General features: G+C 38.9%; 1 protein-coding gene across 6 annotated transcripts in view; it reads left to right on the top strand.

Annotated features, from left to right (window-relative positions):
- The window catches only part of TGFBR3 (transforming growth factor beta receptor 3), a 184,025-nt gene that overhangs the window by 144,640 nt on the left and 25,340 nt on the right, over nt 1-14,045 (top strand). For all 6 annotated transcript variants that reach the window (XM_077785442.2, XM_021526362.3, XM_085586442.1 and 3 more), the window contains 3 exons: nt 3,399-3,582; nt 8,953-9,121; nt 11,422-11,569. In XM_077785442.2, the coding sequence (XP_077641568.2) occupies nt 3,399-3,582; nt 8,953-9,121; nt 11,422-11,569 (501 nt within the window). The remainder of the gene's footprint in view (nt 1-3,398; nt 3,583-8,952; nt 9,122-11,421; nt 11,570-14,045) is intronic.

Genomic DNA, 14,045 nt, shown 5'->3' with positions numbered 1-14,045 from the left:
AGGGAGAGAAGAAAATAGGTAAAATAAGAAACAGAATATGCTATTTTGTGTGTGCAGTATTCGCACTCACCACTGTATATATTTGAGATGATGCAGGTTTGGTTCTGAGTTGTTCCCTCTGGAGAATAGTAACTCATGACATTTGGCACTTCTGCCAGGTAACTGATGTCCTGAGCTACCATGGCAGCCTTGCAAGGGCAGTTTTACTGAGACTTGAAATTTTTCTTAAGGGATGTATGAAGGCTGTTTTTGTTATGTTACCCCAGCATGAGGGGTGTATGTTTCTTTGCCTTGGTATGGTGCAGAGAAAATTTCAGGCCCTGTTTTCCCCAGTGGTCAGCCGGGTAGTAGTGTATGCAACCAAAATATGTTCCTAAATGTGTTTTGTTCTTTGATGGAATAGTCAGGTTTTGTAGCATATTTTCAATAGACTATGCTTGATCCTTATTTCCTCTGAGGAACAGCCCTTTGAACTGTGGTGCTTGCTGTGGTTAGTGGCCATGGCCAGTATCTTTTGGTCTAGTGAACAGATTTTCCATGTCCAGCTGCTTCATTTAGTCTCAGAAAAGTGACAGGACATGTAGGTTTACTCAACAGCAGAGGATGTTTCCAGTGCAGCTCATTTTCATGTCCTCACAACAACTGGAAGAAATAGAGCTGGGGCACTTCTTCCACTCTGCAACCTCAGAAAGTAACCACTAAAGGAGTTGAAGGGAGGAGATAAGAGTGTCTGTGGCAGCAGTCTCTTAATCACTCAATCAGTGCGTAATTAGTGCTCAGATAAAAATTGGTTACTTCCCAGATATTTAAAACATTATTAGACTTTAATGCTTTGCATTATCCTAAGCATGTTAGATTTGCTTTTGATTTGTTCTGATGAGTAAGTAGTTAATGTTCAAGGCAGGTGTTGAAACAGTGATGGTTGCCTTTTTTGGAAGGGTGTGTTGAATTCTTTCCAGAACAAATAACGTGCTTGGCTCCCTTAACCTTGCCTTAGGTCTATGTAGTAAAAATCCCAACATTGGCAAGAACAGCAGAACTCTGCAGTTGTTTCTAAAACCTGGGTAGTGGAACTAGCATTTCAAATAGACTTTAGTGTGTGATTGAAAAAAAAAAATATTATAAGCTTCATGCTTGTTTAAAGATGTTTACTGTATGATCACTTAGTTACTTGTGCCAGACTTTTTAGTTGCTCTGCTTTCTGTCTGTCAGTTCCTCCCTTGAAGCACATGGTTACTTTGATAGGATCTGTCCCTCAGGAAGACATTTCTCATGTTGTGAGATGATGAAAAAAGTTTTCAAGTTTTAATTAGTAATAAATGAAAAAGCAAGTGCATTCTGAGGAAGACAGCTGTTGTGTTAGCATACATTTAACTATCTCAAATGAAAAATACAGCAAAAATGTATTATTGCAAGGTAGTCCATTTCTTTTTTATTTAGAAAGAATAATACTTTCCCTCATGCTGTCCTGAAATGCTTAAAAATATACACTGATGCTGCTTTACCCTGATGCTGACCATAAAAAAAATATGGAAACAAGGTATAAATGAAAACCAACTACTGCACTTACTGGATAAACTGTTTGTCTCTGAGGGTGGAACACCAACATCTATTCAATATTCCTGCAAAATAATTACTGATTAAGTCCTTAAATCCAGTGAATTTCATGCATGGGAGATTTTTCTAATTAGGCCAGAGTTCTCTGTAAATGCCCCATGTGTTTCTGATAAAAAAGTACACAATCCAGCATGACCTGGCATGTGCTGTGTCAGTGCCATCCTCTGAGACTGTGCACTTGGAATTTACACAGAATTTGGTGTGTTAGGAGCATTGGAGATGCTCCATGAAATCAGCCCGTGGCATAGCTGCTTCTAGGTGCTGAAAATACAAAGTGGATGCTATTTGCTAAATACCTTATAGAGATAACTGGTTGCTCTCCTTTCCTAGAACTGGATTAACTCTAATGGCAGACTTTGCTTCCTTATTTGAGAACTATGAGACTTTTGATAGAACGTGGTGTGGTCTGTGTTACACTAAATAATAAAAGACTTTTTTTCATTTAAAAGAAGCCTTTTATGGTAGTCATTTGAAAACAAAGATTATTCAAAATTGAAAGAGATGTTAGTTTAAACTTTGAATGTTCTGGCAAAAGGATTCCTAAGGTGTTTTTTGTAACAGGTCTGGTCAAATTGAAATCTGAATTACCCATGCCTTCTCTTAGAGAAGAATATGTGGTATGTGTATAATAAATGCTACCATTATAGATGGAGGCACAGGGAAGAATTTGCAATTTCTTTTCACCTGCCAAAGGATGTAATTTATGTATCTACTTGGACAAATACTTGCAAGTGCCAAGTGTAGTGAACATCCATTCAGTGAAGTGTATGGATGGGTTGGGCAAATGAAGGATTGCTGCTCTTTCACCACTTCTGGAAGGACCTCTCAAGAGCTGACAGATGTCCTGGAAGTGTTGGCTGCATCCATCTGCAGGGACAGGCGAGTCAAAGGTTGCTCTTGGGATGACAGGATGCTTTTGGGATGTTGGGTTGTAGGAAATGTAGGAATGACTTTGTCTCACAAGACCAGCACAGGTTAAAGCAGGTCACAATCAGAGAGAGTCTGACCCTTTGCCACCTTCTGTTTGTGAATGGTGCTACTCCAGTGAAGCTTTATTTGAACATCTTTGGCTTTCCTGCAGAACCTGTTACACTTCTGTGTACTGTTTTTCCATTTTCACTATCTTAAATAACATTTTAGTCTTTCCATTCAAGACCTCAGTTAATGTAACCTATTTTTAAGAATTTTTCAGAAGATGTATGTAACTCATCTGCTTTATCTATTAAACGAAAGTATTTCCTCACTTCCTGTAAATAAAGCAACAGTAGATACCATTCTTTTCTCTTAGCCTTTCTCTTTCCTTACATTCTATTTCTGGGCTGGCCTTTATATGTCACTGAGCTTGTACTGACATCCTTTCTGATTTGGGATTTACTTCAGTAGTTCCCAGTGAAAGTTATTAGCTTCACATTCTTATCTGCCTTCATTTCTTCAGACGATCCTCTTATTCTCTCCTTTCTTTTCCCCCAAAGTTTATCTCCCGTTGCAGCACACAGTGGTTACACTTCTGCAGCGGTACAGTTTTACAGAGTGCTTCAGAACACTCTCTTATTCAGCTGCCCTGTACACTCCACCTGGGCTGATGGGCACTTCATTCTTTCTAAAAGAATCTCTGAAAAAGGAATCATTATGCAGATGTTAAAACACTTGGGTATTTTTGGAAATAAGCCATTATCACTTTCAGTCACTGTATTTGGGTGTGACAGATGACATTGCTTAAACATGCTACATGTCTGTGTGGATAAATGTACCACATTAAAATATGTTTTTATTCCCATCAGGTGTCTTTAGGTTCCGTCGTTCAGTTTGAGAAGGGAAACTTCTCCTTGTCAGCAGAAACAGAAGAAAAGTTTTTTCCTGAGAAAAATGAACAATTGCTACAGTGGGCCCAGAAGGAATATGGAGCAGTAACATCTTTCACTGAACTTAAAATATCAAGAAACATCTATATTAAAGTAGGAGAAGGTAAACCAGAACAAAACCAACTGAATTCTTAGACACTTTCAGATACTGAGAATGTGTTGCTTGTATTTAACTTATTTCAATTTTTAAACATACCTCTCATTTTTCAAGAGATATGATATGAAAGGGGAAGCAGAGAAATAACAGCATGCCTAAAGACCGGACCTTGGGTTTAGGAAACTTTTAATGAATTCTGGTGCCATAACTTTATGCTCATAAATGTGATGCAATTGCCCAGAATCTTGCAAGAGTCAAACTTTGCCTTTTAAACAGAATCAACTACTCATGGTGATTGTTTGGGTGCATTCATCTGAAGAAGTGGAGACATTGAAGTAGGGGGAAATTTCTATAAAGACCTGAGTTGCATTTATTTTTTTCAGTATTTGCTCGTATAAGGACCCAGACTTCTTTGGGCAAAGAATTATTGTGTTCCACACCAAACTAAATTACTTCAGTCTGTACTTATGTATTTTCATCCCAAGGCGAAAGATTTCCTGTCACTGTGAGCCACATGCCAGATCCTTCAGGTGGCCTAGCACAGGTGGGAGAGGACTCCAGCTCCTTGGGGACTTCACACAGGCCCATACTGGGGTGGGGCTCAGGTTGTAGCTCCATAGTTGAGCAGTATTGGCACAACACAACTATATGATCCTCTGCAGGAATATCTCTGCAGCAACTCCCAAACAGCTGAACTGGCTGGTTACAGGAAAGAAAAAGCCAACAAAAAGCCTTCTGTGGAGAAAACATGCTTTCCTAACCACATGTATCTGATCATTTGATTTCCTGACATAGGAGGTTTGCCCCCCAAAATCAGAACATGCCTGAGTTAGTTTTGTCCAAATCCTGCCAAATTTGTAGAGGATTCCCCTGTGTGGGTTTTTTTTTTTTGCTCTACTTGGCACCAGTCTTAAATTTTAATGCCAGAAAATAATTCAGAAATATATTTATTAGCTTATTAAAATGCTCCTGAAACATATACATAGGAGTAGTGGTCTCTGCATTGTGGACACAAATACTTAATTAGATATGCTGAAAAAAAACAGATAAAATTTTGTTTGTTGATTTGCATGTCTCCAGTCAAACCAGGAGGCAAAAGAGGAGTTTTGCATCATCTTTAGAATGCACTAAAACACAATTTAATTAGGAGTAAGTAAATAAAATAGAACTTGGCAGGCAACCAAAACAGACAGTTTCTGAGAAGGCTCCTACAAACTAGCTCAGCTGTAGCCGTATTTGATTTTGATTTAAATTCTTGGCAGAAGTGAATAAGTGTGTATGTGTGGGGGTTATGCATGTGTTCAGAGGTGGGGACAGGGTCAGTTCTTGAACTGCAGCAGTTGTGTCAGGAGTTCTGTGAAAACCACGTGGGATGTGGTCCTGGTTTGCTTCTCTGCAGAACGAACAATGGAATCACTGGATTTCCCAAACCACAGCATACAGTCATGTACAGTTTGGGCTTTTCATACAAAACTTACATTTCTCATGCGATGTAGTAAGGTACCCTCAGCTGACAGTCTGTGAATCACTTCTAGTATTGCTCAGAATCTATAGGTAGTCACACAAAGCAGCTCCTTGCTATGTGACTGATACAGAATTTGATGGTTGTATTAATATAATTGTCTACATTTCAGCTTCACTCAAGTTAGATAAATCTGAAACTGGAAGATGTAACATTTTAGAAGTGTAGGCTGTAGCTAAGCACAGAAAACAGAAAATGCAAGCCAAAGGACAGAAAGATCTGAAGAAGGCTGATCTTTCGTAGAATAAAGCTGCTTCTGATGCCATGGGTCTCTTAAGTCACTTTTGAAACTGCAAATGAAAGGCAGCTGAGAGCACTAGCAAACTGGATCAGGGCCAAGTGCATCTGAATCCTGTTGATTCTAAAGAGTGGCTGATCAAATACTTCAGGGATGGTGATCACAGCAAGAATTGTAAGGGGCCAGAATGGGGGTGTAGAGGAAAGGGGCACAAGAAGTGCGGTTCTTGTTCTTGCCTTGGTTTGTGTAATGAAGGAGGTGGCAGAGTGAATGCTGTGATAATCACTGTCAGATTCTAGAAAGCAGGCCTGCTCATGGTGAAAATGGTCTTGCTATGTGTTTTTCAGCAGAAATCAGTTTAATTCCTCATGGATGACATGATTGAACAAGTCAGGAAGTCCTATCAGTTAGCTAAATGTTATCTAATGCATCCAGCATCACCAGTAAATCCAGAGCAAATGTGCTAGCCTGGAGGGACCCTAATTTCAACACATTTCTTAGCTAAATAAGAAAAAAAAAATATTTTTAACAGTAGCTAAATTGGAAAATATACAGTTTATTTACAGACGGTAATACTGTGCTTCTGTCCTGGCAGGAGCTGAAACATCAGTCCTGACTCTGAATTTATAGCCAGTACACACCAGTGCACATACCCTGCATGCCATGCTTGCTTGGTTTAATGCTTGCACATGGTCCCATTGTGTCTGTCTTAGCTGTGTGTCCTGCTGTGGGATAGCACTGCCTAGAGTTTGCATCCTCCCTCCTGAGACCCCTGTAGGACCTTCCCTGATCCCATTTCTATCCCACCATTAAATGTTAGCCAAGGTTCTGTTGTGCAGAGAGCTAGCAAACTGTGAAATACACGTAAATAACCCCTAACATCAGAGTGCCCAAGGAAAATTCCAAACACCTTGCTTATGCCCAGATCAGATTTTGAAAGGCAAACTCTGCTTGGATGGGATTTTTATTGCTGCATCCAACTGCTGCTGCCTAGGGTGCCTTACTTGGGGAATGAGACTTGATTAACAGTGCTCATTTGCACAAAAACCTCCTCAGGATGATGTTAAACTTGGATATTCAGCTTCAGCCAAGAACCTGTGGATGACACCTAATTTGTGCAGAATAGAGCAGACAGTGTCTGTCCTCATCAGTAAAACAGAAGTGCTGCACACAGAAACTACATCCTGGTGTGCAGTCGTGTGTCTCCATCCAGGCAGGCTGGCACTCGCCGAGGGGGATGTGGTTGCTGGCCACTGCTCACAGCTCTGCTCTCAACGGGGCCCCTTGGCACCCCTGCCTGCTGGCCAGAGACCCTCTGCTGAGGGTGTTGCCTGCAAAACTCATGTCTGAGTCCATATTGGGAGTCTGGGGAGATTAGAGAGGCACAGAATCCATAAACTGACTGTTTGTTGGCTGGTTTGGTAATGTTTTTAATTGATTGCAGGCACCTGCAGTCCCTTTCCAAAGTACGTAGACAGCCCTAAAACTAACAAAGAAGAGATGCATAGTGAGCAAAGAAAGATGAAATGATCCCTTCTTCTTTTCTGCTCCAGCCCGACTTTGGTAACTGGTGTGGATAAGAGTAAATACATTCTGGTGTGAATGTCAAGTAGCCCGTGACAGAGTTGAAATCTGCTGCAGAGGAAGAGCGTGCTATCGAGCAGAGGCCCAGGCTGGGGAGTCTCTGTGCTTCTGGCAGCAGGAGCAGCACTTCTGGAGAGCTCCAGAGAAGCCTGATGGAAGTGCCAGGAGCAAGAACTGAGTTCTTTGCAATGGCAAATGATAGCACGTGTGGTAATTACTCACAAACTACTCCAAAACTCTTATTTTATGGCCTGAATCATGTTGTAGAGAAGCTAAGAAGCAAACACCTAGTGTCTGTGTGTGTGTGTGTATATTTAAAAATTTAAGCTCAGCATAGACCATTTGGGATAATTTTCCATTCTGTGCTGTTGTGGGAGGAGCTGGCAGAAGTGCAGCTGCATTCAAGGCTAATCTGGCAGGGCACATACCAGATGTTAGAGAAGTGCTTTGCTTGGGCAGTATGAATAATTACAGCCTTATACATCTTTAATAGCTTCTGTAGGGGACACAACAGGGTTAATACTCAAAGGCTGCTTTGTGTAGAATCAGAAGGAACTCCCCTGATTGTTTCTGCAGAGACCAGGGTCACAGGAGTCTCTGATCTTCCTGCAAAGTTGGGTAGGACACACAAATGCACTTCAGAGGTGACATGACATTTCAGTTCTCGTTTTAGAGAGTGCATGGCCTCAGCACAGCTCATAAGCGTTTCATCAGTTTTGTGTTCACAATGCATGCTAGTTGATTTATTTTCTTTTGATTTTTTGGGGTTTTTTGGGGGTTTTTTGGGGTTTTTTTTGGGTTTGTTTTTGTTTTTTTGTATATTGCTAGTGACCTTAATAGGAAAAGTCTTTCTTGTACACCAGTGGTCAAAGACCCAGCCATGTATAATTGTATTCTTACAGGATTTAAAGTGTTTGAAAATGGTGTTTAGTCCTTTTATGTATTATGACAATTCATATGTCAAGCTGTCTCAGAAAGGCAAAGTGCTCCTGATTTTCAGTAGAAATACTGTTTCTTGGGGTACAGTAATATAGGCTGTGCATGAGAATTTCATATGAAATGACTATTTTTTATGGTTTGCACTTTTCAGTAGTGGCTCTTCCCCCACAGGGTAATTGGGCACTGGAATAGGCTCCCCAGGACAGTGGTCACAGCAGCAGCCTGGCAGAGTTTAAGCCTTTGGACAATGCTCTCAGGCACAGGGTGTGACTCTTGGGGATGGTCCTGTGCGGGGCCAGGAGTTGGACTCAATAACCCTTGTGGATCTGTTCCAACCCAGCACGTTCTAGGATTCTGTAATGCTCATATTCAGCTTTTTGGTTAGAACCAAAAGAGAGATTGAATAGCTATGCTAGAATATAATCATTTCAGCTATGCATATTGTGATCAGTTTCTTAATATCAACAGCTGATTCCATAATTCTTGATGCTTTTAATTTTCCATGTGCAAGACAAATGCAGTATTTGTTGCTTTCTAGACAATATTGACTCTGACCACACAATACATAGGAAATATATCAAGTAAAGAAATGAAAAGTACTTTTTGTAGTATTTAAAAAATTGTATGTTTATAATAACAAGAATAAAATGTTTTCCAGAGGGAGAAGGAGTTGATTCCAAAAGTTATTTCTGAGTAAATTGCAATAGAAAGAAATCTCTTGTAGAGATGCAAGGAACAAATTAAATGTATTTTATTATTTTTGAAAAGTTTTTCACATATTTTTTCAGAATTGTTTTCAAAATTCTCTTTGCAGGGATTTTCTTTCATTAAGTGTTTAAATCCATATATAGTAACTATTCAGTTTAGAAGTATATAGTTTATATTATAAAGTTGATGTATTGGTGTCACAGTAATCTCCCTTTCAATTAGATGATTTGTCATACGTGCTTATGACAGATGGTAGATACACCTTTCAGCAATATATATATATTGAACAATATAGTAAACACTGAAGTTGATGTGGTACGTGCATGCATCTAAGCTGACATTTGTGTTTAAAGGTCCATATGCTTTCTTTTTTTCCTCCCTCCAGATCAAGTTTTTCCTCCCTCGTGCAACATAAAAAAGAATTTCCTCTCTTTAAATTACCTTGCGGGCTACCTACAACCAAAACCAGCAGAGGGGTGCCTTATGTCTAACTTAGTCCAAGAAAAAGAAGTTCATATCATTGAACTAAGTACTCCAAATTCCAATCCTAACAGGTAAAGTATCATCTAAATAGACTAAAACTGTTTGAAGTAATAGCTAAAAACTTCACTCAGCTTATAAAAATCAATTGAAAGTAGCCATTTCATCCTTTAAGAAAAGCTAGGGCTTTAGTACTTTATTGTAAATAGAGATTGGTTCTGCAGTATGTAAAGATTTTGAATTCTGCTTCATAATCATAGGATTTTTCTGGACAAGATTGCAAAGCACAGTTTTTATGGGCTGTATACTGCTCCCCTTCTTGCTCAATCAGTCACATTTTTCCAAGGATAAGGTGAATAAGGGAACATCAGTAAGGGCAGTATCTGACAGAGAAGTTTTAAGGTTAGACCACTGTATGAGGAAGTGAGACAGAGGTTGAAAGTAATCTTGACCTGTCACAGGTAGGGATGACTGGCAGCAAGGTCTAGAACAGTGGCTCCCAAGCAGTGCCCAGAGGCTGCAAGTGATCTGTGGTTTATGGTAAATGTTCCACAGCTACTCTGAAGATTCACAACAGTTTTTTCTGTCAAGTTTCCAGTTGAGTTTAAAGGATAGTTTGAGAATTATGAGAAATGTTAAGGGTTGCCAGTGGTGCACTGACTAAAAAACTTTTTAACTACTGGTTAGAAAAAGTAATTCTCTGTACACATTATGAGGATTTTCTAAATTGTCAAAGGTACCTTTGGGAGGCAAGACACACAGAATGCTCATCTTTTGCTGGCCTTTCCTAAATCTTAGTAGGAGAACATAAGTGGGGTTTGCTTCAGATAAGAAGAGGTTTTCCAAGTATGACTAAGTGACAAGTATGATTGCTAGAACAGAAATTTGCTATGAAACTTAGATGGTTACAATTCCATCAGAGATAAGGTAGAATTAAAATCCTGTCTGCTTACTGCATTCACTGGATATCTGGCATTGTCTGGTTCTGCTCCTCATGCAGCTGCATGTGAGTGCATCCTATCCCTAATGAGAAAATCACACAGGGAGACGGAGGTGGGAGGAGGTGTTTTTGTGAAAAGGATAATTCTCCTTGCAAGATGTTGAACCCAGAGCCTGATAATTTTCTTGCATAATAACCTGGGGAGAGTAAGAAAGTGTTGGGGTGTAGTGGAGTGGAGTAGTAGTGTAGTGGAAGTGGAGTGGGGAACCCCAAATGATGATGCAGCCCCATCCTGAACAGAGTTGATGCCAAGCATCATTCCAAGTCCCTTGTAGTGCTACACAATGACAGCCCTGGTTCCAAGCATTTAGCTTTGGATAATAGTACAATAGGAATTTGCTTTTGAGATGATAACACTGCAAAAAGTTTAAATGTTTTCCTATTAAAATTAAAAAAAAAAAAAAAGGTACTAAGTTACTTTGTTCTTAGTTTTATGTGTTATCCACAGCTATCCTTACAAAGTTTAAATCCCCAAAGAATTGGGCATGTGTAAAACTGCAGGACATGGATCAAAGGTCCCAGGATACATGAAGTCTCAGTGTGGGATATTAGTTGGAACCTATTACATGGGGATGAGCACGTTCTTGTAATGTATGGCCCCATAAGATGGTTTGGAAGTATAGGTTCTTCTGTTGAATTGATATTTTGCATGTTGAGATGTTATTGATGGGCAAGAACCCATTTGCTCTACTTATTTTACTGTGATCTTGAAAATATGGGTAGTTTTCATCTATTTTCCAGCAAGCAGTAGACTGGACATCTGGGTTTTTTTCTTTTTAAAGTAAGTATATACCCAGAAGTAGTGGAAACTGAATACACTGTTTAATTCCTCAAGGCACGCAAGATCTTAAGCAAAGTCATTCCACAATTTAACTGTTTAGGCAGAGACACCCCCCCAGTATAGTACTTGTGGTTTGGGTTGGGATTTTTATGCATGTGTGTTAACTTGCTTGTCTTCTTTGCTTTTTTTAAGGTATTATTTTAAGTTTTAATACAGTTACAGCCAGAGGAAATTGAAACAGTTGTATTTAGGCACTGTCACAGTGAAATAAGAAAATTATATGTTTACTTTAGAAAGCAACTTGCTAGTCATATAACTTACCTGCACTAAATAATAGGTGAATTGAGTAGCACACTTCTTGTAAATAAGAGACAGAAATATATTTTTTTCTAAAAAGTACTTGTTTCTATTGTTATGCAAAATCACTTAAGTGTATATGGAATAACAATCTGTTTTGCACATGTTGTGTTGCCTGGGATAATATCCAGCATTTTAATCAGCTGGCCAGACAGTAGAAACATGATGGATTGGAAGAAGGTTGATAGCTGAAAATTTCTGGCATTCTGTTCTAACTTTCTATTTTCCACATGCAGTGCTCTCCAGGTGGATATAATCGTTGACATTAAACCATCTCAGCCGGGCGCCAGACTTGTCAGAGATGTCGTGCTTATCCTCAAGTGCAGAAAGTCTGTCAATTGGGTTATCAAGTCTCATGATGTCCAGGGAAAGCTGGAAGTGATTGTAAGTTAAGGCACCTTTTTTTTTGAGAGCTATCATAATGCAACAGTATAGAATCCATTTAAATGTGATGTAGTGCTAGACCATGTTGATTTCTGAGTGTTTTCTCTTATCTGCTTCTTTTTAATAATTACTGCGATTTAAGGAGTAAATGCATAAACTTTTTATTCTTATTAACTTTCAGTATATAGGCTATAAAACTGACCAACACATTGCAGAAGCCAGGTGGTTAGAACAAGGATTTAGTCTTTGTCTTTTTGACTTCTGTTGAAGCACCCTAAACGCAGGGTAGGATGTTAATTTCTCTTATTGCTGTTACTTTGGTGTATGGATCCACAGGTTCATGCCAAAAGTTGGAAGGATGCCTTCAAGTGCAGAATAGATAATACTAGATATGCAGCACACACCCACATCCCTTTAGAAGTGGAAACTCCTTTACTTCTGCTTGTAGTTGTAGTAGTATCTAGCCCTCTTCCCTGCCAGCACTTCTGTCTCCAGTAAGTATTTGGTCAAATTGACCTAATTCTCCTCACACAGCAAAAAATATATATTTTTTTAAAGTTAAAACCAGGCTCTCTAAAATTAAACTTCTAAAATTACTAGAGATGCTGATTCATGTTGATTTTTGGTACAGGCTTTGTGGTTTAACACCCTTTCTACTAAGAAAATGTGTTCCCTTGTTCTGAAATAAATAAATATAATTGAACAGATCTTGCAGCCTATAAATTTCTGGCCTGTTTTTGTCTTAAGTGATCAGTTAAGAGCACATTGTACAGTTGAGCTGAATGTTTGCTTAGGACCACCCAGTAGCCTCACAATTAGCAGTTTTGCAGCAATTCAGTTACCTTTTCAAACTCCAGTTCTTGGTATTTATAGCAATTTTCCTTCTCTTAGTTACTTCTTGCTTGTAATCTGTGCAAAGGAAATTCTAGCAGAATGCAAAGGCTAATTGATCTAAATCTCCCAAGAAAATAGATTGGTAAGCAGGATTTCATAGTAGCTTTTGAGAGTGAAGGGAAATAAAAGAAAGCTAATTTTTTGTTGCTCAGAAAATTGAATAGAAAAATTATCTGGGTGGATGATGAAGTGCCTTGTTGATCCCTGGCACATATTTATCTTACAGACTGGAAAAGATGTTCTGGTCATTTTGTAGGTCCAAAATAGTCCTTGAAGAGAAAGGTCAGGTTTGGCTGATGAGGATTACCACTCTTGTAAGCAGAAAAATGAAAACAATGCTTGACTTCAAAGTTTCATCCTAGGTTATTACATAGAATTCACCACTGTATATTTGGGCATATATGGATCTACTTTCACAGGACAGATTGTGCTTTAGTTCACACCATGCTAGGAAATAGCTCAAGTAGTATATTTCATGTCCATGAAGCTGTCACTTTATGGATGATCAATTTTCACAACACAATTTCTACAGGCTTTTAAAATTTCTAAAATGCTGCACTTGAATATAGAAAAGCAGCACTGCTTTAAAAATTTTATTTCTAGAGTTCTTTATTAATTATTGAGAATATAGGTAAAAAGTATAATTAAAAAAAGTTTCTGCAATGAGTGGCAGAAGATAACATTTTATTTAGATTAACAAAAAGATTAACAAAAGTAATATGTTAAATATATACAGAAAATGTCAGTATTTAAAAGACTTCGTATTCATGTTAGGATTTACTTTACTACTTAATTTACATAGATGCTTCATTTTCCTTTATTTAAAGGGGGTAAGGGAGTGAACTAAACTCCCCCATGTCATTAAAAAGCCTGTATATCCAGCATTTAGCATCTCTTCATATCTCTATTAAGCTGAATGCCTTTCTAAGCCCAAATTTAGACAATACATAAAAACATTACTAAGCAATTAGGTAATGTTTCACAATGTTCTTTTTATTAGTTGAAGCAGTTCCATGCACTTCAATTTTCCTAACTTTTTGCCTTCACTATGAATTAGAATTGTCTTGAGGGGATTGGCAAGCTGAGAGAGAAAGGTTAGTGCTAAACTGCCTCAAACCCAGTACTGTAAGTTACTGAGGTCTAGGTTCATAGACAAAAAATGAAAAAGATGTTTTAGGTCATACAGCTCATCTCCTAGCTTGCTGTGCTTTTTTTATCTCTGAAAGAGGATGGACACAAACCCAAGTAAAACGGGAGTACTTTAGGTAAATTAATTGCACATGGAGTATGTGCAGTGCTTTCTTCCCGGGCTGTGTTTACCTCCTGTGTGGAGTCCTTTACATGCCGTGTGCTTCTCTGCTTGTGCACTGCTGTTCACATCACTTCCTTTGCAGCTGGTGTGCCTCTGCAAAGCTGGGAACTGTGCAGAGAAGTTCCAGAAAGAAAATAAGTTTGCTGAGGGGCGAGGAGTGACAGAGGTGCAGTGCACAAAACAAACCTTTGAAGGTTTCAGAAGCCTGGAGGGATGGTTGCTGACCTGAGAACAACTGCCCACCACTTTCTGAAGTGGTGTCTGTTCTGA

The sequence above is a fragment of the Lonchura striata genome, chromosome 8 (genome assembly GCF_050655825.1).
Source record: "Lonchura striata isolate lonStrDom1 chromosome 8, ASM5065582v1, whole genome shotgun sequence".
Taxonomy (NCBI): Eukaryota; Metazoa; Chordata; class Aves; order Passeriformes; family Estrildidae; genus Lonchura; species Lonchura striata.
This window is presented reverse-complemented; position numbering and strand designations above follow the sequence as displayed.